General features: G+C 40.8%; 1 protein-coding gene across 1 annotated transcript; it reads left to right on the top strand.

Annotated features, from left to right (window-relative positions):
• Positions 1–584: 584 nt before the first annotated feature.
• On the top strand, positions 585–1,544 carry LOC129515145 (olfactory receptor 16). Its single transcript, XM_055333871.1, has one exon. The coding sequence runs from the start codon at positions 585–587 to the stop codon at positions 1,542–1,544; it is 960 nt and encodes a 319-aa protein (XP_055189846.1).
• The last annotated feature ends 24,248 nt before the right edge of the window (positions 1,545–25,792 follow it).

Here is a 25,792-nt window from a genome sequence, read left to right as displayed (position 1 = left end):
GGACTAGTGAACTGTTTCTCAACATTATATCAAATCCGGTGTGGACCAGATTTAAAAAAATCAATAAGCCAGTTTAGCCCAAAGCAGCTGACAGACTCCTTCCTCCTCTCTCAGCTCCGGCGCGTACATTATCTTGTCTGTGCCTTGAATTGTGCTAACACTTTCCTGTTGTGGTGGAGACAAAGCTATGTCTTCTCATCACCATTCTCTCTTCCTGACCCCACCTCTTAAAAGGATGACTGGAGTCAGCAAAAGAGATCTCTTCAGTGGCACCTGAGGAAGCAGAGTGATCACGGCAGGTTTCTGTGAGGGGCTGCTGACCTCTTTGGACCGTATTAGCTCTCGGAGAGAGGTTTCTCAGTTCAGAACTCAACAGAACGAAGCACCATATCAAAGCCCTTGGGGATGTGTGTGAGGTGGGCCTTTATTCAGGAATAACCAGCCTGAGCTCGCTGGTCAAGGGGAGGGAGTCGGGCTCACTCTCCGGCTTCACCGTCCTGGTCTCTCCCCACGGAGTCCAGCTGCTGAGGGGGATGTTCTCCTTGATGACTTCCTTTCTTGCTTTCAGACCCTGGTCTAGCAGAATGCAAAGAAGGAACGTCACGGAAGTGACAGATCTCATCTTCCTGGGATTTTCTATCTTCGGAAAGCACCAGCTAACGCTCTTTGTGGTTTTCCTGACTGTCTACATTTTAACTCTAACTAGTAATGTCATCATTGTGACCGTCATCCGTGTTGACCGCCACCTGCACACGCCCATGTACTTCCTCCTGAGCATGCTGGCCAGTTCTGAGACTGTGTACACACTGGTCATTGTCCCACGAATGCTTTCTAGTCTCCTTTTTCATAACCAGCCCATCTCCTTGGCAGGCTGTGCAACTCAGATGTTCTTTTTTGTCACCTTGGCCACCAGTAACTGCTTCTTGCTTACAGCGATGGGCTATGACCGCTACCTGGCGATCTGCAGCCCCCTGCGGTACACGGTCCTCATGAGCAAAGGAGTGTGTGCCACCTTGGTATGCGGGTCCTTCGGCACCGGCCTGGCTATGGCAGTTCTCCATGTGGCAGCCATGTTCAACTTGCCCTTCTGTGGCACAGTAGTGGAGCACTTCTTCTGTGACATTTACCCAGTCATGAAACTTTCCTGTGTTGATACCACTATCAATGAGATGATCAATTATGCTGTCAGTTCATTTGTGATCCTGGTCCCTGTGGGCTTGATCTTCATCTCCTATGTCTTCATCATCTCTGCCATTCTCAAGATTGCCTCCGCAGAAGGCCGGAAGAAGGCCTTTGCCACCTGCACCTCCCACCTCACCGTGGTCATCGTCCACTATGGCTGTGCCTCGATTGCCTACCTCAAGCCCAAGTCGGAGAACTCCATAGAACAAGACCTCCTCCTCTCGGTGACTTATACCATCATCACGCCTCTGCTCAACCCTGTTGTCTACAGCCTGAGGAACAAGGAGGTCAAAGATGCCCTCCGCAGAGCTGTGGGCAAAAACATCGTAACAGATCGAATCGCTTTGTCAGGAGAGGTTTAGCCCAGTGTAACGTGTGCCTGCTCACAAACATGCTATCGAACACAAGTTCATCAGAGGCGGTGCTGCTTGAGAATGTCAAAGAGTAGAAATGCTGCTTTTTCATGCTCCAGAGACAAGGCGGAAAGCAGGCTTACGCTCTAGTGAATATCGTACCTGAGATACTGGAATCCTTCCAAGCCAGATTAGCACTACTTGTTTCTGTGCCTCAGGATTTTGGTTTTGAGACCTTTTCTGTCCCCACTCTTCATCTGGCTCCTCTCAGTCAAATCCTTGATGTAGTCTGGTAAGAAGATGTGAAGAGGAGGCAGTTGGAACGGATGTGGACAGGGTCTTCGGAAAACAAGCAGCAGAGCCAGCAGGAGGATGGCTTTCATCCTCAAGACTTAAATCACTTCCCCCGTAGTGATCATTTCAGAAAGGGTTTCCTTAATTCTTGCTGATTGAAAAAACGAACAGCTTTAGCAAAACTGACTTTCATTATCCAGCCATGTAAGCTCCTTCAATAGTATTCATTTCTATGTGCATCCCTCCTTCTTTGCCATGAAGACAAAGACCCATGTTCCCTAGAAGCAGGGAGAGACTGTATTGGTGGCTTTTCTGTCATTGCACTCTTCTCTAGACACATTTTTCATAAAGACGTTAAACCTTTGGAAGCTTCTTAGATTTTTAATGTATCTGTAGCAGCTGCAGCGAATTTGAAGGAATGGTCAGGTATTGGTTGTACCGGTTCCAGAGTCTGAAGCAGCTGCCATTAAGTTCCCTTCTCTTAGTAAAGAGGTAAAACTTCATTCTTCTCCTGTGTTTATATAAAAATAAGCACAACCATGCCACATGACTGTATACCCTCAATGGGGAAGGTGGTTGGAATATTTATATTGACCTTCCCAGCAGACTTTATCTCTACTGAGCCTGAGTTGGATGATAGTGAGAGAGGCAGACCTGGAAACATGGGTCTTCTGACAATCCTGCTCCTCTTAGTTCATCCGGCCCCAAGTCAGAAACTAAAAGCCAGGAGCCATTTGTGTTTTTTCTGACCTGTGCCACAGAAATGGCACTGAAGCCTCCTCTAGGTGAGCAGTCATTTTCTTCTGCTCTCCACATCCCTTTGAGGAGGAAGTCACCACAGCCGAAGGCTGGCGGGGTGATCTTTGTCCAGTGTCCCCTGTAGCAGGCTGTCACAGTCGGATGCTGTAATAGCTGATGCCAGTGAGAATGATGGGATTAACAAGACAGGAAACAACACATGTTGGAGAGGATGTGGAGAAAGGGGAACCCTCCTGCACTGTTGGTGGGAATGTGAACTGGTGCAGCCACTCTGGAAAAGTGTGTGGAGGTTCCTCAAGAGTTAAAAATAGACCTGCCCTACGACCCAGCAATTCCACTGCTGGGGATTTACCCCAAAGATACAGATGCAGTGAAAAACTGAGACACCTGCACCCCGATGTTTCTAGTAGCAATGTCCACAATAGCCAAACTATGGAAGGAGACTCGGTGTCCATCGGCAGATGAATAGATAAAGAAGCTGTGCTCTTTGTATACAATGGAATATTCCTCAGCCATCAGAAAAACAAATACCCACCATTTGCTTCAACGTGGATAGAACTGGAGGGTATTATGCTGAGTGAAGTAAGTCAATTAGAGAAGGGCAATCATCATATGGTTTCACTCATATGGGGAATATAAAAAATAGTGAAAGGGGTCATAGGGGAAAGGAGAGAAAATGAGTGGGAAATATCAGAGAAGGAGACAAACCATGAGAGACTCCTAACTCTGGGAAAGGAACAAGGGGGATGGGCAGGAGAGGTAGGTGGGGGGATCGGGTGACTGGGTGACAGGCACTGAGGGGAGCACTGGATGGGATGAGCACTTGGTGTTATGCTATATGTTGGCAAATTGAACCCCAATAAAAAAATATACAAAAAAAATAGCTGATGCCAGCTGACGACCAATACCTGCTCTACCTCCAGAAGAGGTGTCCTAGTTCTATAAAAAGTATGTGGTTGGACCTCAGAGGGCTTTTGAACTTTCTGAAATTATTGCATCATGAGTATAAAGGTGAACATGTCTTTTCCTTCATGTTCTTAAAGAACATTTTCTCTGATAGAACTATTTCTTCTCCGATATCCTGGGAGAAATGAGACAAGATCCAACTTCATTCTTCTATAGATAACTTACTTCCACAATTTCCTTAAACCCAAAGAAGCAGTCTTTGACCCCATCCATTTCTTGCCTATGTGGGTGCTGCTGCTTTTTCATTAAATTGGGGAAATGGCATGGGTGCTGCTTAGCTGGAAGGCTGAGGGAGGAGGGTGGTGGTAGGTGGACACCAGTGGGCACGTGAAGTTGTCTTTATGGAGTTTCCTTGCCTTCTCCCATTTCTTCCCCCCAAATCCCTAAGTTTTTAAACATCAGTCCTGCCACTCCCCTCTTACCTCATGGACAGGTAAACACTCCTCTGGTGTTACGTGGGCTACATACTTGGCATGATTTCACTTTCACGTGAGGAAACTGCTCCTACAAGGGATGCACAGCCAACAGTACAAAGGTTCATAGGCCTGTGTGGCCACAGAGCCTCCCAGTAGGATGAATCAAGAACAGTGACTCCTTTTATTATGGGCTTCTATAATTGTAACACTTAGCCCCCATGTTAGCAAGCCATGTCTCTTCATCGTCTTTATCCTTCACCAAGATCTCTCCTGGTGCTCCTTCATTTTCTCTTGGATGCCACAAACACCTCTATTCTTCTAGTACTTTTGCTCAGCTCTTTTGTTCATCAGAAAAATACTCATAATAACTTAATCTACATATATTTCTCAAGCACTATGTCAAGCCATTTACTAGTTTTGGGTTCATAACAATGGGGAACGCAGAGACTGGGTTTCATGTTATTCACAGTTCAGTGGGGAAGACAAAATTGCATAAAGTGCAAAAACTTGCTTTCAGCACATGCATGGGATTCTTGTTTGGGGTCAGGGGTGTTAAAACACAAAGAACTGATTGGATCTATTTTGAAGGTGAGGAGAGAATTCATAGATGTCTAACTTTTTGCAGCATTGGGTCAGTTGAAGTCTGGGAGATAGGGGGGGTGGGGTGGGGAGGAACCTGAGCAGAGACACAGTCTGTAAAATCTGCAAGTGTCAGGACAGCAGGTTTTTATTCATCTCTGTATGCCTAACTGCCATGTCAGGTTTTCGCCTGGCAAGTAGTAGGTACTTCATATATCTCTGCATAGATGAACGTGTGAACACCTATTAAAAATAAGGTCCTATCTGGGAAGGTACAGGGTTTTTGTTTGTTTGTTTGTTTGTTTGTTTGTTTGTTTTTGATAGATCTATCCTATTTTCCTCTGTCTGCCTTATAGACTTCCCTCGCTGAAAGTAAACCAATAGAGAAAAGAACAGCAAAGCCTACCTGAAATTACTTTTCCCCCATTATGCAATTGCCTGCAAGCAGTTCTCACTTCATAAATGATTGACATTCATACATTAGTCACTTAAAAGTGGACTAGAGAAAAATCCTCCTTTTGAAGGAGACTGGATTAACACTAGGTTAGTATGTTTTAGTCATAACCAGGTTAATGAAAGACTTTGAAGTGATTGATAGCTTGACCTAGAAAACCAGGAGTTAAGGTATTTTAAAACTTTTTTTTTAAAAAAATATGAAACCAACTAATATGGGTCTTAAAACTCCGGAAGTATAATTTTCACAGTGTTGACTTCATAGCTTCTCTAGAGAAAAACTAGTTTCATCTGAGATCCTTCCACATTACCCTACTTATCATGCATGATGTGTTAGAGGAGAAAATAGTTGCAGCTCTCCCAACAATAAGTAGAACAAACATTTTCTTGAGTACAAATGTTTCGGGGAGGAGAGGGAGGAAGGGTGGTCAGCAGGAGAGGAAATTAAGCTGAAAGGAAGGCAGGGAGGATGTGGCACATGGCAGTTAACATTTAGGGCATATTTTAAAAGGTACAAGATTCCAAATCAGTTTTGTACTCTTGCTGAAGTGTTTCTGCATGTGAGTGTGTATGTGAGATTATGTGTGTATGTGCATGCACATGTGCTTTTGTGGGGAGAGATAACATTTGAAAGTTTTAGATGTGATGAGTGCCACGCTAAGCAGTACTGTTGTCTTCCTGTTATGTACTAACTATCCCTAATATTTATGTAGCTCTTTATAGTTCACGAAGATCTTTCTCATTCATGACCTCACTGGAGTTTCCCAGCACTCCTATGAAGGATCTTTATCAGATCAACACAGTGGGGATGGATTAAGTGACTTTCCTGAGGTCATATACACCATTAGAGCTAGGACTAACATTGAAGTGAGCCTCAAGATCTGTTAATTCTGAATGACCTGCTCTTACTCCATGTATGCATACATACTCTATTCTTACCAGGGAATAAGGTATGATGAGTAAACATTATGTTTAAATGCTAAAGCTTCATTTCAATCAGTAGCAATGGACTCTCTCTGAAATGTCCTATTTCTTTCTCTGCCTTTGTAAACAAGGCATATTGAAAATCATGAATATATTTCCTTAAATGTTTACTATGAGGCACTTAAATTTATCTCGTGGTTCAATAATTTCTTCACTTGAAATAGAGCTTACAATAGTGTTTGTTTCTGACTTAAATGACCCACACATTCCAGTATTTTGAGTTTTGTGTTAGCCTTGTATGATTTCTGAATTTTTAAATGATTCAGTTTTTTCCATCAACAAATAGGCCTGTCAACTCTGAGTATTAGGCACTGGATTAGGCACTAAGGATCCAGAAATAAGACCTGAGCCTTGTTGTTGAGTATAATAATTTACTTGCAATGCATTTTGATAAAGAATTATTAGTGCTATACAGGAATTCTCTGGAACTACAGAGAAGAAAATGGCATAACTTAGTTGGTGACCTTCATCTTTGTATGTACTAGTAGGAACAGGTCACAGTGAATGAGTTTGGTAAGTCCAAACAGTTTTCTAGGGAGACTTCCCAACATTGTCTACTCAGGTAGCAAGTGCACTAAGATTAATGAATCCAGAATTTCTATAATGGGTCATCCACCATGTCTAGTATACAATTACAAAATGCGTTCAGCATGGGAACAAAAAAAAATATGACCCATAGTCAGCAGAAAGGCAATATATATAAATTAACATCAAGATGGCCCAAATTAATGGTCAGGGACCTAAAAACAGCTGGTATATATGGGTTAAGTGACTTAAAAATAAAGTCCTAATGATCAAACCTACGTGGGATGCCAGTCAAGAACTTAGTTGTAATAAGGGAAAAATGAATTCATAGGAATGAAAATTAAAATACTTCAAATGAAATATTGACTAAAAGAGTTGATTAAACTGAAAATGCCTCAACAGATTCTAGAAAATGAGGAAGACTGAAACATGAACAAAATGAGGTTTCAGGGATTGATGCAACAATATATAGAAGTCTAATGTCCATGTAATTGGAGCCTGAAAAAGAGAATAGAATGTGTCAAATACTTGAAGACCAACTGGCCAAAAATTTCCCAAATTAATGAGAAATTGAAACTTTTACAGATCCAAGAATCTCCATGAATCCCAAGAAGGATCAATGAAAAGAACAAATCTATGTGTTTCAGAGTCAAATCTTTAAAACCAAAGATAAAGTTTTGAAAGTCACTAGATAAAAGTAACCTGTTACATGCAATAACAATCACTTCACTTTTCATTAGAAGCAAAGGAGACCAGTAAGCAAATGACTTTTAATATTAAGCCAGAATTCTATGTCCAGTAAAAATATTCAAAAACAAAGGTGAAATATTTTCAGATACGTGAATATCGAGATCATTTACATGCTAACAGAATGCTAAAGGAAATTCTTTAGGTTGAAGGTCAGGGACACCAGATGCAAGCTATAGAAATGGAGATGACTGGAAATGGCCAATAATGAGTAAATATAAAATGATACCTTCAAAAAAATAAAATGACACCTTGTTTTCCTTCTCTGAATGATTTTTAAGGAATATATTTAAAGAAAAATATTATGAGGCTTATAATGTATGTAATGTCCTGCATATGACAATTGTAGCTCAAAGGTAAATGTAACTATATTCTTGAGATACCTTTAACAAGGTAAATGTTAACTTTAAGAAAGATGATGATAAGTTAAGAATGCATGTGTTAATAGAGCAATGAGGTGTATAGCTGAGAAGGCAGTAGAGAAAAACAACAATATTTAATATAAAATAAAGGATAGATGGAGGGGTAGATGAACAAATAACAAACGAGGCAAACTAAAACCTAGCAAAACAGTAGACATAGACCTCAACCATATATTAATGTTTGACCTAAATATACTAATGATGACAATTGAAAAGGCAGACATTGTCAAAATGGATAAAACCCAGCAAGACAACTCTATGCTATTTACAAGAGATATACTTGAAATAAAAAATACATAAATCAAAAGAAAAGGATACACCATGTGAACTCTAATTACACTGGAATGTTTATATCTTCCAGAACTTCCTATAGCATTTGGTAGTATAGACCTTATTTCAACTTAACCTAAAAGTTTCACTATTTCATTTGTACTTTATTTTTTTAAAGATTTTATTTATTCATGAGAGACAGACAGAGAGAGAGAGAGAGAGAGAGAGAGAGAGGCAGAGACACAGGCAGAGGGAGAAGCAGGCTCCATGCAGGGAGCCTGACGCGGGACTTGATCCCGGGTCTCCAGGATCAGGCCCTGGCTAAAGGCGGCCCTAAATCACTGAGCCACCCAGGCTGCCCTGTAGTACTTTATTTTTTAAAAAAGATTTTATTTATTCATGGGAGACACAGAGAGACAGAGACATAGGCAGAGGAAGAAACAGGCTTCCTGAGGGGATCCCAATTCAGGATTTGATCCTGGGACCCCAGGATCACACCCTGTGTGGAAGGCAGACCACTGAGCCACCCAGGCATCACTCATTTGCAATTTAAAGTTAGTATCAGAAAGTTGGTATCAAAAAATTATAACGAGGGAGATTTTATTCAGATAAAGGATCTCCATAAGACCTAACAATCTTAAATGTGCACGCCGCTAATACTAGAACTCCAAAATAAATTAAAACTAAATTGAATAGAGAAGTAGCTAAATCTTTGGTTCTGGTTGGAGATTTTAATACTTCTCTTAGCGATTGAGTAGACTGGAAATCAGCATTAAAGCTGTTCCAATTTCAACTGAATCTATTAATACTTCTAGAACATTCCAGCTAATCAATACATTTCCAAGTGCACATGGAGCCCAGAGCACATGATATGTTGTAAAACAAGATTCAATGCATTAATAGGGATTAGTATTCTACAAACTATGGTCTCTGTCCATAATGGAATTCAACAATATGGTGAAAAAATCTTGGAAAAAAAAATACCTAAACATTTGGAAATTAGCACAGCTTGGTAACTGATGGGTTAAAGAATAATAGAAATTAGAAATGAGATTCATAAGATATTAAAGTGTAAGATATTAAAACATGTGAGATTCAGCAGTGCTTAGAAAGTTGTGGATGGGCTACTTCGTACAGAGAAGTAGAGAATTAGTTGTGGTCCATTCAAGAGACAGAAATCAAAGTGTTTTGAACATGCAAATTGAATATAACGAGTTAATTGTAATGAGATGGCCTATTGGTTCAGGCAATATGGGGCTGCGAGTGGCCAGGTGACAGCCTCATTACCTTTTATTCCTGGTGGAAATATCTTCTCCACAAGGATGAAGACCAATGGAACTGAAGAATCCTGGGACAGGAAGAAAAATTCTGCAAGTGAGTTATTAGATATAATAGGTGAAAGTAGGAGTAGCTTCCCTCCAATTAACTTCTGGATCCATGAATTCCGGCTAGAGAATTGTCTGATTCAAAATGTACACTGCTTGCTTTAAAATGGAACTCCGTTATTTCAAGATCTCTCTCAACTGGTGATGTAACCCTGTCATTAGTAAGCTATTCATCTTTCCAATACATCAGCTATTTCTGGATGATGGAGTATGTGGTAAGACTAGTTTCATGAACATGAGTCTAGTGCTGTACTTCCTTTACTGTGAAATGAGTTTCTTGATCAGCTGTAATGCTGGGAAATGCAGTGATGGTGGTTAAGGCATTCTGAGGGTCTGCAGATGGTATGCTGGCAGAAGCATTATGGGCAGGGACAGCAAATCCATTTCCAGAATAGGTGCCTATCCCAGCAAAGACAAATTTCTGTCGCTTCCATGATGGAAGAGGTCCAATATAATAAATCTGCCATCGGACCATTTTTTTTTTCCTGGCTTGTTTGTTTGTTTTACAAGGAATGGTGCCACTCTTAGGGCTACTGACTGGTCTGTGTTCTTGGTAGATGAGATGTGCAACAATAGTGTTAGGTCAGCCTTGGTAAGAGGACATCCATATGGTTGAGGCCACTCCTGACAACATGGCCACTTTGTTCATGGGCCTTTGAACAAATGCTTAAGTAGCTGGGGAAAGAAGCTGACTGGCATCCTTAAAGCATGCCATTTTGTCCACGTGACCACTGTGAACCCTCATTTTGATTGGTGTGTTTACGTTAATGATGAAGGGTACTTCAAGGAGACTTGGCCTCCCTTTCAGTCAAGAGGCTCTGGGTCTGTGGTTTGATGTAGGTTTGGAAACTGATGGGGAAACTGGACTGGCCAACTCTGTTGACTCAAGTCAGGTGACAGTATTACTATGGTACTTGTAGAGATCCATTGCACCATAAAAGAGTTGAAAGAAACAGGGATGGTAATACCAATCCCATCTCTATTTAGTTCCTCCTGTTTGGCCTGTGAAGAAGTCAGATGTATGTTAGAGAATGGCTATGGGCTATTGTGAACCTAATCACCTTGTGACCTCAATTACAGTTCTTGCCTCCCAGGTGTCCTATCTTTGCTGGAGCAAAATGACAAATCTTTGGTGTGTAACTATTGACCTGAATAAAGAATTTCTCTACATACCAATTTTAAAGATAAGCAGAAGCAGTAGCTTTTATTTGGAAGGGCCAACAGTGTATTTTCATGGTCTTGCTGTAAGGCCAGGATCATCCTATTCTCTGTTGTTATACAGACCACAGAAATCTTGTTCATCATAACATTTCATAAAGCCTCATACTTATCAACTATATTGATGAACTTATACAAATTGGATCTGTTGCACAGAAAGCAGCAATTACAATAGGTGTTTAGGAAGATGTGGAGGGGAGGGTCAATCCTGATTCTCTATCAGTCAGAGTCTAATTAGAAAGCCTGTGACACAGGAATTTGAATACGGAGCTTCATATAAAGAATTATTTACTTCAAGGAACTAGATCAATGAGAGATTGATAGTGATTAGTAAAGATCATCTTGAAGAACTAGGAGTAACAGATAAAAGGACTGCCACTGTCCCCAGGGCTAAGATAGTGTTTGGAAGACAAAATTTTCTCCAGAATGTGTGTTCCTGAGCCATGGAGATGTATACATTATAAGAATAGAGGGTCTGTTTTTATTTCCCCTAGAACCATTTTACTTTTTACATACAACGAGGATTAGATCTGCAGGCATTTGTTTCTCTAATGGTGGAGCTAATTGCTTCTATACAATAAAGCTCCTCTTATCTTCCCTAGAGCCAAGGTGATGTTTTTTGATTTTTTTTTTTTTTTTTTTGGCTAGGCACCTGAGTTAAAGTATTATCTCCCTGCTTGTTTACATTTCAAAAGGGGTGGAGCTTGAAGCCCTGAAGAAATTTTCTAAGTTGTAAAAGCCATAGACCCTGGGTTTATCTTCCTCGTGGAGATATTTATTTACATAACAAAGGATTAAAGATTCTTTGCATCCTGTCTCCAAGGAGACACTCAGGAGAGGAAGAATAGCCTTTCCCTGTTATAAATGGAGGACATTCCTATTTCTTCACCTCTTGAATCCAGAGTAAGTGTGCCACTTGTGTAGGATATATTTTCCATCTGGCTCTTATCACATCACTCTGCAGGATTGCAAATGTAGGGAGACTAATGCTCCAATGTCATTCTGACTGTTGATTGTGCAGAGAGCATAATAAGAAATCTGCTCTGATTCAGAAACCTCATGTGTGCTTTCAGGAAAATTTAATAAAGATGAATATTAAAAACCCAGCAAGCACCCGAGGAAGAGGCAGCCCTTCCCTGTATGAGGCTTAAGATCCAGACCTTACTGGGGGAGGGTACAGTATTGACTTACTGTGACTCACTTCGGAATGTGCCAGAAATTTGCCCTCTAGTATGCTGGGGGAAGCTGTGCCAAGGATGATGTCTTTCTGGAAGCATTTCACTATGTAAAGAGGGATGCTGACAGAAACTGCTTATTTCTGGGGGCTATTGATTTGCCATGAACTAGAGGAGCTGGATACTGGAGGAACCACTCATGTTGTAAGACCTTAGTGCCGGTGAAGCCAGCCTGTGTTAAAGCAACTTGCCAAGTGGAGCACAGTGGGACCAGGAAGGGAAGTCCCTTCCTCCTGTAGTATCTCTGCAGGGCTCCGTCCCAACAAAGCTTAACCTGCCAGTTGTTAAGGGCCCAGCTCAGTTCCTTCACAGCAAGCAATGAAGGGAAATTTGAAATTGAAGGGCAATAAATTGATAAATGACTCAAAGGTATAAAATCAATTTGATATCACTGTTTCTAGTCAGGAGGGAATAACTACTACTTGATTAGTCCTTGTAGCATAAAAATATATAAAATAGAAAAATACATGAACCTACTTTCAGATCTTGGACAATGGGCACTGAAAGACAGGATTCTTGAAGGAAGACACATACCATGATTGCTCTGGCCTTTTGCCTAAAGGTACTTTGTGAAAGACAGCATAGGGAAGTGAAGTCTAAGCAGGAGACAGGGTCCTACTGAGCTGAGGAGACTAAAAATTGAAATTAAGAGCTGACAGTATGGTTGGAAACTGTGGGGAAGTGTGTGGGGGCACGAAACAGCCCCAGAAAGGTGCATAAGCATCTCTTGGTCTTGAGCTGAATACCAAGCTATGCATATGAGGGACCAGGCTCTGTAAGGCTAGTATGGTATGGAACAATGACGGGGGAAAGGGAGTTAAATGGATGGTGAAGTTTGCACTTGGTTGTGAGACTTTGGTGTCTGACCAAGTAGAGAATCTTAGCAACATGAGCTGTCTGCTGAGACTTCAGTAGGACCCTATCTTAGGAATAAAGCTATGCTAATCCTCAGCTGAAGGCTAAAGAGACCTGAGAGAACTTCGTAGGGTCCATAAGTAACCTATTAATATCACAGAAAAAAGTATAATGCTCTTTTAAGATAAAAAGTGTAGCATTCTACACATAAAATTCAAAATCTTTAGCTTTCACTAAAATGCTATTAGAAGATACACAGAGTGGGAAAATGTCACTTATAGTCAGAGAACAATCAGAAGAAATGAAAAATTGGATGGAAGGAGCAGACAAGGATTTTTTTTTGAAGTGATCACAAATACCGTGGGTACACCCAAGGATTAAAAGAAAACATGAGGGGTGCCTGGGTGGCTCAATCAAGTGTCTGCCCTTGGTTCAGGTCATGATCTCAGGATCTTGGAATAGAACCCCACGTTGGGCTCCCTGGTCCATGGAGGAGTCAGCTGTTCCCTCTACCCCTCCCCCTGCTCTGCTCGCTCGCTCTCAAAATCCTAAAAGAAAATTCTTAAAATAGATAAAAGAAAACATGGATGTAATGAGAGAGAATGGAAGATTGAAAAGAACCAGATGTACCTTCTAGATGTAAAAGGATATAAGTGGTCTGCAATGAATTTCACCAGATGGGGTTAATAGATGGGGAACCGTAGAAGAGAAGATCATCGAACGTGAAGAATTAGCAATAGAAATGAGCTAAAAGAGAGCTTATAAATAAGATTGGAAACAGCCTCAGTAACCTGTGGAAAAAGTCTCATGCCCCCATGTAAATGCTGGTTAGAATCTCAGAAGGAAAGACTAGACAGCAAAAAGGACAGTAGGAATACTTGGACACATTATTAGCAATATCATTTTAAAATTGGGTAAAAATCACAAAACTACATAACAAATTCAAGGAGATACAAGTAAGGAATACACTTATACCCCCACCCACTCCAGGGCACCTCCACATCACATTGCTGAAACTGGTGATGAGGGGAACATTAAAAGTTACAAATAGAATTACCCTATGATCCAGCAATTACACTACTAGGTATTTACCCAAAATTTACAAAAATAAAATATAGATTTGAAGGGGCACATGCACCCCAAAGTTTATAACAGCATTATCAACAATAGCCAAACCATGGAGAGAGCCCAAATACCCATATATCCATATATATCTTGCCATTGCAACAACATGAAACTAGAGTGTATTAGGCTAAACCAAATAAGTCAGAGAAAGACAGATACCATAGGATTTCACTTGTGTGGAATTTAGGAAACAAACCAGATGAACACATGAGAGAGGGGAAAAAATAAACAGGGAAACCACAAGATTCTGAAGGATAGAGAACAAACGAGGGTTGATGGAGGGAGGTAGGAGAGGGATGGACTAGATGGGGGATGGGGGTGGGTATTAAGGGCAGGGCACTTGTTATGATGAGCACTGGGTTATAGATAAGTCACTAAATTCTGCTGAAACCCACATTACACTAGAATTTAAAAATTTGAAGAAAATGCCAAGGAGAAATTATGTACATGGGAATATAGAAGAAATGGAGATTTCTTGTTAAAAAACAATGCAAGTCAGAAGACAGTGAAATGGTATTTTTTAAATGCTAAATGACAAAGTCTGTAAGCTTAGTTTTATATTCAGAGAGAATAGGACTAAAAATGAGGCTAAATAATTTTTCAGACAAACCAAAGAACTTATTACCAACAGGCCTGCCCCACAAGAAACGTTGAATTCAGACAGAAGGAAAATCATCCCAAATGGCAACGTGGATATACACCAAAAAATAGATTTGTGTGAATAGAATTCAAAAAAAATTTTTTAAAGATGTATGGTGGCATTTAAAACATGTAGAGCTATAGAAAATAGCACAGAGGGCAGGAGAGGGAAGGATACTTGAGATCTGTGTGAGGTGGCTTAATGCTTATGCAGGTGTACCCGACAAAGGTAATAGTATAAACTCTGAGCAACCGCTAAAAAGTGAAGCAAAGTAATTAAGAAGCCAATATTGCAGATAAAATGGAATTGTAAAACATACTTGGTTGATTCAAATTAGTCTGAATAAGAGGGAAAAATGGAACGAAGATTTTGGGCTACCATTTTGTTCTATTTGACCCAACTGTATTGATAATTACATTAAACCTAATTGCAATGAACATGCCAGTTAAAATGGTGAGTTTGTGAGGAAAATGACTTAACTGTGTTTTCTATATGAAGTATGCTTCAAATATAAAGAAAAATATGATGAAAAATTATGTACTATGCAAACACTAAACAGTATATTGATCGTTTTAAGAGGGGATGTATCACGATGATAACCCGGCAAGCCATCAGGAAGATGTAACCGTGCAAACGTGTAATAGCAGAGCTTCAAAACCTGTGATGGAAAAATGGACAGAACTGACAGTAGACTAGAGCCACAATTATCCTTGAAGAGTTCAATAATTCTTTCTCAATCATTAACAAATAGGCCCCAAATCAGTGGAAATATGGGACACTTGAACCACAGTTTCAACCAATTTGACTTAATTGCTACTTAGAGACCACTTCATCTAAGAACAGCAGAATACACATTGAAATGTTCATGAAACATTCACCAAGACCATTTTCTGGGCTTTCAAACGAGGCTTAGGGGCGCCTGGGGGGCTCAGCAGTTGAGAGGCTGCCTTCGGCTCAGGACGTGATCCTGGGTCTGGGGATTGAGTCCCACATCGGGTTTCCTGCATGGAGCCTGTTTCTCCCTCTGCCTGCGTCTCTGCCTCTCTGTGTCTCTCATGAATAAATAAATAAAATCTTAAAAAAAATGAGGCTTAAATTCAAAAGAATTCAGAGTCTCTTTTGTGATCATAACAGAATTATTAGAAATAAGTGCTAGAAATGTATGTGAAAATACATAGGACGTGTATATCATAAAATCCCCAAAGTAAACACACTTCTGAGTATTTCGTAGGTCAGAGAAGAAATCACAGGGATAATTGGGACATATTTTGAAGTGAATGAAAATTAAAAGGCAAGATGTAGAAACTTGCGATGGAGCTAAAGCAGTTCTTGGAATTTTATAACTTTGAATACTTATATTAGTAAGGAAAAGTCCAAATTCAATGATCTCAGCCTCCACTTTAAGAAGCTTAAAAAGAAATTAGAGCCGAATTGAATAAAATAAGATAAAAGATGAAATGCATGGAATAGAAAATCAAATCAAGGAGACCAAAAGCTTTAAAAAAATATTGTTGGTGAACTTCTAGTCTGGCTAACCAAGAAAGGATAAAGCAGGAACATCGCTACAGACTGCATAAATAAGCTTAAGGAAGGGACGCATCAGAAACCGTGTCAACCAATTTAACCACTTACATGAAGTTGATCAAAACCCTTGGAAGTCAGATGATCAAATCTGGCCCGAGAGAAAAAAAAAAGTAAGATCTAAAAAGCCTTATATTTATTAAAATTAAATTTCACCTACAAAGAATGCTGCAGGGCTCTCATTGGCCTCACTGGTAGATCCTATCAAACAGTTAATGAGTAAGCTGTATAAATTCTTCACAAACTTCTAGATGAGAGAAGAAATGAATATTTTCCACTTTGTGGCCAGTTTTAGTCAAATCCAAAATCAAAGTCTTTCTACATAACATAAAAAAGAAAATGAAAGAATATCCCTCATAAACATATGTGCAAAGCTCATTAAGAGAATGATAGGAATTAAAATCCACAAAATAAGCCTGGGTGGCTCAGTCAGTTAAACATCTGACTCTTGATTTCAGTCTTGGTCTCAGAATTGTGACTTCAAGCCCCACGTTGGGCTCCATGCTGGGCGAGGAGCCAACTGAAAAAATGTTATATGTGAATTTAAGTATATATAATAAATATAAATAATATAAATATATACATTTATAAATATAAATAATAAATATATAAATCTTATAAGCTTTTCTGTATATATGTATATATATACATATGTCTCTATTCACAGATGAGGCTTTTAAAATATTGAAGGGTTGCATCAAACGAGCGTGCTATCGTCATCACCCTAACTAGGGTTTCTTTGAGATTCAAGGAGTTCTGGAGGATGTAGGGTCAGGACACTTAAAAAAAAGGAAAAATCCTATATAATGAACAAGTAAGTCTTTTTTAAGCAATAAAAGATTTAACCTTTGAAAAGCAATTAACAAAATTTGCTGTATATGTAATAAAGGAGAAAAGTCCTATGATCAACTTGATTGATTCAGGAAAAGACAAAATTTAGTCCTGGTTTATGGAAAAGAAAAATGGCAACCTAGCATAGAAGACAATTGTTTCAACCGACAGGTAGGTATCACCATAATTAATGGTGAAACACTGTTCTGTCTCTCAGAATGAGGGTGAGGCAAAGGTACCTTCTTTGGTCACTTAGAGTCAACATTGTCCTCCGTTTCCAACCAGTGCAACAAGGAAAAGAAATTAAGGGGATTAAGATGGTAAAGGAATAAACATAACTTATCTTTATTCAGATATGATCTGCTTGTGTATGGAGAAAAGTCTGAGAAATCAGTAGAAAATGTGCTAGAATTTAAAGTAAATTTAGCAAGTCTTCAGAATGCAAGACCAGTATGTACAAACTTATTGTATTCAAATATTAGCAAACCATTAGAAATGGGAACAATGTGTAATTTTTATGAAAATATAATTTCTACAAGTAGGTGAAGACCTCTGCACAGAAAACTATAAAATATTGCTGGAAGGAATTAAAGGCATGAATACATATAATACGTGCGATGCACACGGATTGGAGAGTAATTGTTGTCAGCTCTCCCTAAATTAGTGCATAAATTTAAATAATCTCAACCAAAATTCCAGCAGGCTTTTAAAAATAGAAATTGACAAGTCAATTTAAAATTTATATGTAAATGCAGAAGACTTAGAACTAGCAAAACAGTATTTAAAAAGGAGACTATCAAGGTTTACCATAAATCTACATTAATCTAGATACCATGGCTACAGGATAGTAGCATATGTGTAAATTGTTGTAACAGAATGGAGAATACAGAAATAGATCCCATGCACATATAGGAAATTATTTATCAATTATAAGGCTGGTGTTTAATAGATACTCTTAAACATTTTTCATTGAGTTATTTGTCTTTATTGAGTTGTAAGAGTTCTTTATATACTCTGGATACTAGACCTTTATGTGATTTGGAAATATTTTTTCCATCCTGTGGCTGTTTTTTTTTTTTTTAAGACTATTTTTAGAAAAATTTTAGGTTAGCGGCAAAATTGAGGGGAAGGTACCAAAATTCCCCATATGTCCCCTCCCTCCACATGTATACTCCCCCATTACCAACATCTCGCAACAGAGTGCACACTTGCTACATTTGATGAACTTTCATTGACCATCTGGGCCTGGTGCTTTCTGTTCAGGAGGTTATCGATAATTGATTTCTTTTATAGATACAGGCCTATTCAGATAGTCTCTTTCATCTCATATGAATTTTAGCAGGTGTGTCTTTCAAGAAACTGGTGTGTTTCATATGATGTTATTAAATTTGTGGACATAGAGTTGTTCATAGTATTCCTTTATTGCCTTTTAGCGTTCATGCCATCTGATACTGTAATGTGTCCTTTTTTTTCTTGGCTAACCTGGCTCTAGAGGCTTATTGATTTGTTGATCTTTTCCAAGAACAGGTTTTTTTTTTTTCATTGACCATCTTTATTGATTAACTGTTTTCCTTGTCATTGGTTTCTGCCCCATTTTTTCCCTTCTGCTTACTTTGGATTTCTTGGCTCTTTTTCTAGTTCCCTTACGTGGAAACTTACTGATTTTAGATTCTTTTTCTTTCTAATATATATATTCAACACTATAATTTCCCCTCTAAGCCCTGCTTTTGCTGAATCTCACAAATTCTGGTTGTCATGTTTTCATTAAGTAAATTTTTTTTTCATTTTTTCAATTTCTCCTTTGATCCATGTTTTGCTTAGAAGCCTGTTGCTTAATCTCCACATGTTTTGGAATTTCCAGATATCTTTATTATTGATTTGTTATTTAATTCCGTTGTGATCCGAGAGCAGGCACTGTGTGATTTTTTTTATCCTTTTTTGGTCCATAAAACAAATGTAATATGGTCTGTATTGGTGAGTGCTCCTTGGGAGCTTGAGAAGAATGTGGAGTCCATATTTGTTGGATAATATATCCAGGTGTACTAGACCCATTTGATGAAAAGATTACTCCTTCCGTGAAATCACCCTTGTTGTGAATTGGTTGCCTAAAAGGTGTATGGGTTTGTTTTTGGACAATTCTATTCCACTGATCTATGTGTGTCTTTATTCTAGCAGCCCACAGTCTTGGATGCTCTAGTTTTATAGTTAAGTTTTTGAAATTGGGAAATGTGAGTCTTCCAACTTTGCTCTTTTTCAAGATTATTTTGGTTATTAACTTTTTACAAAAAGGTAACAATGTGTAAGGCTTAAACGAAACCAGTGTGCTATGGGGTGTGTAATAGTGTAGAAATAAAATGAATTCTGAAAAGCATAAAGAAGAGGGAGCACATGAAATTATACAGTCTAATTTTTCTGTATTATTATATGTAAAAATGTGAATTCAGGGTGGACACTGGCAGCTTAAACATCCATATTGTAAACTCTAGGGCAACAGTGAAGAATAAGAAGGAATATGAGGAAATCAAAGGCTAATAGAGCAGATATAATGGAATCGTAAAAGTGCATGATTATTATAGAGTGCAGTAGGAAAGAAGGAACAGAAGAACAACAGATTAAAAAATAACCATGTGGGGGACTTGAACTATATAAACAAACAATATAAACAGATTAAACATGCCAATTAAAAGACAGTTTGTCAACATGGATAAAAAACAGGACTTGTTACATGTTTATTTATTTATTTATTTGTGATAGTCACAGAGAGAGAGGCAGAGACACAGGCAGAGGGAGAAGCAGGCTCCATGCACCGGGAGCCTGACGTGGGACTCGATCCCGGATCTCCAGGATCGCGCCCTGGGCCAAAGGCAGGCGCCAAACCGCTGCGCCACCCAGGGATCCCTTGTTACATGTTTATATGTAATGCATTTTAGATATATATTTCCCAATAAAAAAAATATAAATAAATAAATAAATAAATCTCAGCTTACATTAAAGGTAAACCAATGGAAAATACATGCTATACAAATACTAGGAATGATAGGATTTGAAGGATAAATGCTATCAGGGAAGGGAGACTTCAGGGTAAGGAATATTACCATTGCTAAACAGGGATTGCTCAACATGATAAAAGGTCAATTTCTCAAGAAGACCCAAGTCTTAAATGTCTATGCGCCTAGTGCACTTCAATTCTATGCATTCAGTTCAAAACAGAACTGAAAGAAAAATTAGACAAATTCAGTTTGTTGGATGTTTGAACACTTCCTTCTCAATAATTGATGTAAAAGACATAATATCAGTACAAATACAGAGGGACAAGATCTAGAAGAACATAGATAAAAAAGAAAAGTATATTGAGGAATAAGAACTATAGTTTCCGCTAATTTGACTTAATTGCTGTTTGTTGAGTATTCTAAAACCAGAATACACCTCTTCAGGTGTTCATAGGACATTCACCAAGATAGACCATTTTCTGGGATTTAGAACAAGTCTGACTACGTTTTAAAAAGATTAAAATGATGTAGAATATCCTCTAATACCATAATGGAATTAAATTAGAAATTAAAACAGAAATGTATGTGAAAGATACCTGAACATTTGAAGATTAAACATCAGATTTCTAAATAATCATAGGTTGATGGAGAAATCAGGAGGAAAATTGGAACACATCTTGAAAATGAGAACAAAGCACATAACATTTGTGTGATGCAGCTAAAGCCATCCTTAGGGAGAAATCATAGCATTATATTTTCATGTAAGTTAGAAGAATGGACTAAAGTCAGTTATCTGTCTTAAAAAGCTAAATTGATAGTTAAACCCAATGTAGGTAGGTCCAACCAAGTTGTTCAATGTATCAGTAGCTCATTCTTTTGTATTGCTGAGTAGTATTCTGTGATGTGGATGCGTTTTTTGTTGTTGTTGTTTGTTTGTTTGTTTGTCTTTTTTTGGTTGGATTGTTTTTCTCACCATGGAACTTTGGGTTTTCACGTTCCCCAGGAATGCACTGCCATTACCATCCAAGTCCTCACCAAAATTATATTGTCATGGCACTAGTGGGTGGAACTCTGATGTGCTAAAAAGAGGAAGAAGCAACAATGTCTAAAAAACATTGTGACTATAATCCTATGATTATTTTTTAAATCTTTGAATGTCAAAATTTTAAAGAAGGAGCAAAATGTGGCTGTACTTGAGAAATGTTTTTAAGAAATTTGTTGAGCTTCCACCATACGCATATTTGTACTATGTGCCGATAAATCTTTATTGGCCTATTAATACAAAAACTTTAAACTTGAACAGGAATTTATTAAAAGTTTAAGATGATAGGGAATACTACTTGCAGAACTAGCAACTTGAGTACATTTTTTCTCTGATATGATGCTGACTCCACAGCCTCATTTATGAACTCTCAGCAGTTTCTGTGTGCTCCTCAGACTACACTCTGTGAAGCAGAAATTACTTGTAGGGTTGTTTGTTCTTAGCTTTGGGTTTGGGGCAGCAGTAGGGATCCGTTCTCCCCAGAGACGACAAGGCCAGGGAGGGGGAGGGTTAAAGTATGGGTTTGGGTTCCAAGTGGAAAGACCCCATAAATCTTCCCTATGAAGGTGTTCGGTATAATCTGAGGGTGGGAGTGCTGAATGAGATTAGGGGTTTGAATACAGGAGAGACTGGGAGACCACCTCCATGGCCGATGCTATGGGGGCTGGTAAGCAAAGAATCAAAAGATAGCATCTAGCACACTGAGGACAGGGCAGTCCCAGTGACCTGGGAACAGGAGACATGAGCCATTTCTGTTCTGAGCATCCAGGATATCCCAAGACCTCAGCGTTGCAATTTTCATGTAGGTGAATCAGAATTTACAGCCAGTGATGCCCAATGAGCTTGGCAGAGAGACAGGGGATTCTGAACCAGGTGTTTCAGGTCTGAGGAAGAGAGGGAGGTTCCTGGATTTCTGTTAAGAGTGTAATGAACTGGGAGTGAGTGCGATGAAGGACATGGTGGGAGCTTTTACAGGGAGTGTCTTCACTTAGTGTGGCAGAGGAATTGTAAGCTCCTAGAGGCCAGAGGTTAGGTCCAGGCTTCTTTGTATCCACCTCTACATGGCAGTGCTCAGATACATGGTGAGTACTCAGTACTGGGAAGGAAGGCAGATGGAGGGCATTCGTTGTTCTAGAGAATGGCTGCTCTAGGAGAAGCAAACGTGCATGCCCTGGGAGTCTGGGCCACACACTGGAGTTCAAAGAGAGCTTCCCAAAGCTAAGGAGAACCTGGCAGGGACCATGGGAACGCAGGCAGAGCTGTCCTTTGAGTATGAAACAAGGACCTCCAAGCTAGGACTCCTGGGCCACAGAGTGGTTGGCTGTATCCATCCTTCCTTTGTTCTGGCAACGCCTGGACTTAGATGCTTTCACAGGATTCTGGGTCATTTCATTACTGGAATCTGGGCCATAAAGTTTGGCATGCATGCAGTAGCTGGTGTTTTTAATAATTAACTACCATTGATTTCTGAGCCAAGGGTCATTTCTTTCTTCCTTTCAGAGATTCAGTCTTGGCACCTATGTGCAGAAGTGAAACTCTTCACAGATTGATACTCTGAAGCCCCCTCCCCCCCTTCCCAATCCGTGTATATGAATGAACCCCAGAAGGTCTGAGCCCGGGACCCGGTGGGTGAGAAGCTTCACACGCTGTGAGGGTGTTGTGTTGCATGTGTGCGCACTGCTGTTGGCCACAGGTTTTGCTCGGGCAGGGAGGAGAGGGAGTGGGGTGGGAGGGGGGACCTGCAGGAACAGGAGGAAAGGGATTGCTTTAAAAAAAAAAAAACAGTTTCATCTGGTCTTTTCCTACCTGATATTTTATTGGGTAAATATTTTTCTGCTTTTTCACGGATAACCATAGGGAGGGGTTTTTATTCTCCAGAGAATCTACTGCTTGCTACGTGAGCTTAGCTGTACGGCTGGAGAAGCTTCTGCAGAATGTTACTCTCTGTTGTGGAGCCTTCACAGACTTCTCCCTTGGTGGCAGTCCCTTTTCTCTACTACTCCAAGCAAGGGCGCTGGATGAGTTCTTGTGGGGCCTGTAACTGGAGAACACAGTTTGTAGAAGAGGGTCACGATGTTGACTCCACAATCATCGGAGACTTAACCACTCAGTGCTCATCAGTGGTAGTATTGAGGGTCCTCCAAGGCAGGGGGCATCAGTGGGCTCCTGAGTCAATGGGAAGGACTCCGTGAGGAAGGGTCTCTGGTAGAGATAGTTGGGGCGGTGGGGAGGGCTCATCCCAAGGCTGTCCTGGGACAGGAGCAGGATTCCCACGAGAAGGGGTTCCATAAGGGTTGTTCATTGTGGAAATCGTCAGATTTGACTGAGAGTCTGTGCCTTGTGCAGAGTAGGGGTACCTTTCCAGTCCTGATAATCTAGGGTAGTGGAAAAGAGTTTATCTTTGGACTCAGAGTCACAGATTTTGTGTCACCAAGCCCCATGCACAAATTGGGAAACAAATATGGCTGGCATCTGCATGGCATCATTACTAGACTCTCTTCCTTATATTTCTAATACTACTTTTGCATTGCTTATGTTTTAAGTTGCCCATTAGACTGTTAATGTCTTAAATGCTTGTCGAGATGGTGAAGTGCTTTTTTTTTTTTCCTGAACAGAGGGCCTTCATGTATAGTTACTAAGCTCTTTGTTAATCATCTCTGTGTTGCCCCAAGCAAAAGAGCATTAAGGAGTAAACCAGACTATATTTTGGACAGCCGGGATGCCATCACATAATCCGTGCCCTACAGTGTGTTTTCAGTATTCTCCCGAGATGCTTGTTTGCTGAGGTTCATCGTGATTGGATGCTAAGCTTCGGGAAAGGCTTTGTCTGTGTCCATTGAGAGGATAGTTTTCCTCTGCCTTTCTGTAATTATGAAATAAATGGATCATAATGTGTCAACCGCATCTTGTATTCCTGGAATAAATCCAACAGGATTTTGAAGTGTTACCAGTTTTAGGTATTACTGCTGTCCCTTTCAGGCTTTGGTATTAGGTCTCAGTTGTGTTAAATTTGTTTGGGAGGGCGATGTCAGCAAGATGGCTGAGTAACCATCACCACAACCCCCCCACCCTGGCCTACTTCCTTAACAGCAACCATTTGGCATCCATCCTCACACAAAAGGGTCTTTGTGGGAGCTCTGGGATCCAGGTAGGACGCTGAGACCTGAGGGCCACTCCAGACCAAGGAGAGCTGTTTTGAGAAGGTGGCCCCTCCAGGGCTGACTGACTGGAGTCCCAATTATGGATCTGCAAACAGCCCTATACTCCTCAGAATTTGGCTGTAGCCCTGTTTGGCTCTGGTTCTGTCACCAGCATCGTTCACTATGTGACCTGGGAGGAGTCAGGACTGACCAACATGCACATACCTCAGTCCTGGCTGTGTCCTGGCTGTGGACTATTAACTGGCTCCTGCTCTCTTGACCATGATCTAGGAACCCCTGGAGGTGACCTCATCAAAATGGTGACATAGGTCATGCCCGGCTTCAGTCGCCCTCACAGGAAGACCACCTAGCACCTATCCATAGATAAGGCACCATTGCAAAAATCCCCAAACCTGGGGTGAGGCTAACGCATTCCCCCAGAACACAGACCCAGGAGAGGCTACTTCATGAGGAGGGTAGTGAGAGGAGAGGTTTCACTGTGACTGCACCATCCCTCCCCAACGCCAGCAAAGCTCCACACTGAGGGAGCCTCTGGGCCTCCAATTCCTCCACTAGGAAAGAGCAAGATGGACCACTAGCTCCCCCGACTTGAGGGTGCTTCCCAGGAGGCCCCTCAGGTCTCTTCTCCTGGAGATCACTGGGAGAATCTGGGGGCCCCAGTCCCTGGGGATCGGATAGAGAAAGGACTGGGGGTTCATGACAGCCAGGTGCTCCGGCCTTGGGTGACTATATTCCTGCATGCTGCAGGGCCCAGGCAGAGAGCTGAGCCAATGGCCTCTCTGTCCAGAGAGCTCAACTGGCAATTTTGCCAGATTTGAGTCCCTAGCCAGTGAGTCTACTGGCTATACCCAGGCAGGGAAGCAAATTTGCAGTGTTGCCCAACTATTGTGCATAGCACGAAGTCTCACTGGAGCAGGAAGCCTGGCCAGAGAGCCCAGGCAGCCACGGAGCCCATCTTATAGCCATGTTCAAGCAGAGTCAAGCCAGCAGCCCTATGCACCTGTTGAGCGTAGCCTCTGGCCTTGCTTTACCAGGCAGCCTAAACAGTGACCTTGGGCATCCTAGGAGCTCAGCTTGTTGCCTTGTCTGACTGCTGAACGGAGCTGTGGCCTCACCCAGGGCCTGGGTCTAATCATTGCACCCACCTAGGGTAGAGAAGAACTTGTGTCCCCACTGAACCAGGGAACTCAGCGAGCTGCCCAATTTTGGAGAACAATCTCCAGCCCTACCCAGCCTTGGACTACAGCTGGAGCCCCTGCCTGTCCAGAGAGCGTAGCCAGCGACCTTGGCCAACAGGGGAACACAACCATCGGCCCTACCTGATTGCAGAGCTCAGTGAGGCTGTCTGACCTGAGGCCCTGCCTGCTGCTCCCCAGAACATGGAATCCTACCAGTGGCGTTGAACTGGGAAGCACAGCCTGAGACCTCTTTCACGTGTACCTATTTCAGAAAGAACCTTAACTTTAAAACTGTTGGAAGGGGTTGCCTGGGTGGCTCAGCGGTTTGGCGCCTGCCTTCGGCCCAGGGCCTGATCTTGGAGTCCCGGGATTGAGTCCCGCATCCGGAGCCTGCTTCTCCCTCTGCCTGTGTCTCTCCTTCTCTCTCTCTGTGTCTCTCATGTATAAATAAAAATCTTTAAAATAAAAAAATAAAACTGTTGGAAGACTTCAGTATCCCCACTACCCATCCCTCAACCCAGGAATTATGAGGAGAGCCCAGTAGGTGGAACACAGGTGATTTTATTTAGGGCAGTGAAACATTTGTAGGATTCTTTATAAT

The sequence above is a fragment of the Nyctereutes procyonoides genome, unplaced genomic scaffold (genome assembly GCF_905146905.1).
Source record: "Nyctereutes procyonoides isolate TBG_1078 unplaced genomic scaffold, NYPRO_anot_genome, whole genome shotgun sequence".
NCBI classification, from domain to species: domain Eukaryota; kingdom Metazoa; phylum Chordata; class Mammalia; order Carnivora; family Canidae; genus Nyctereutes; species Nyctereutes procyonoides.
Note: the sequence above shows the minus strand (reverse complement) of the source record. Positions and strands in the feature narration are given on the sequence as shown.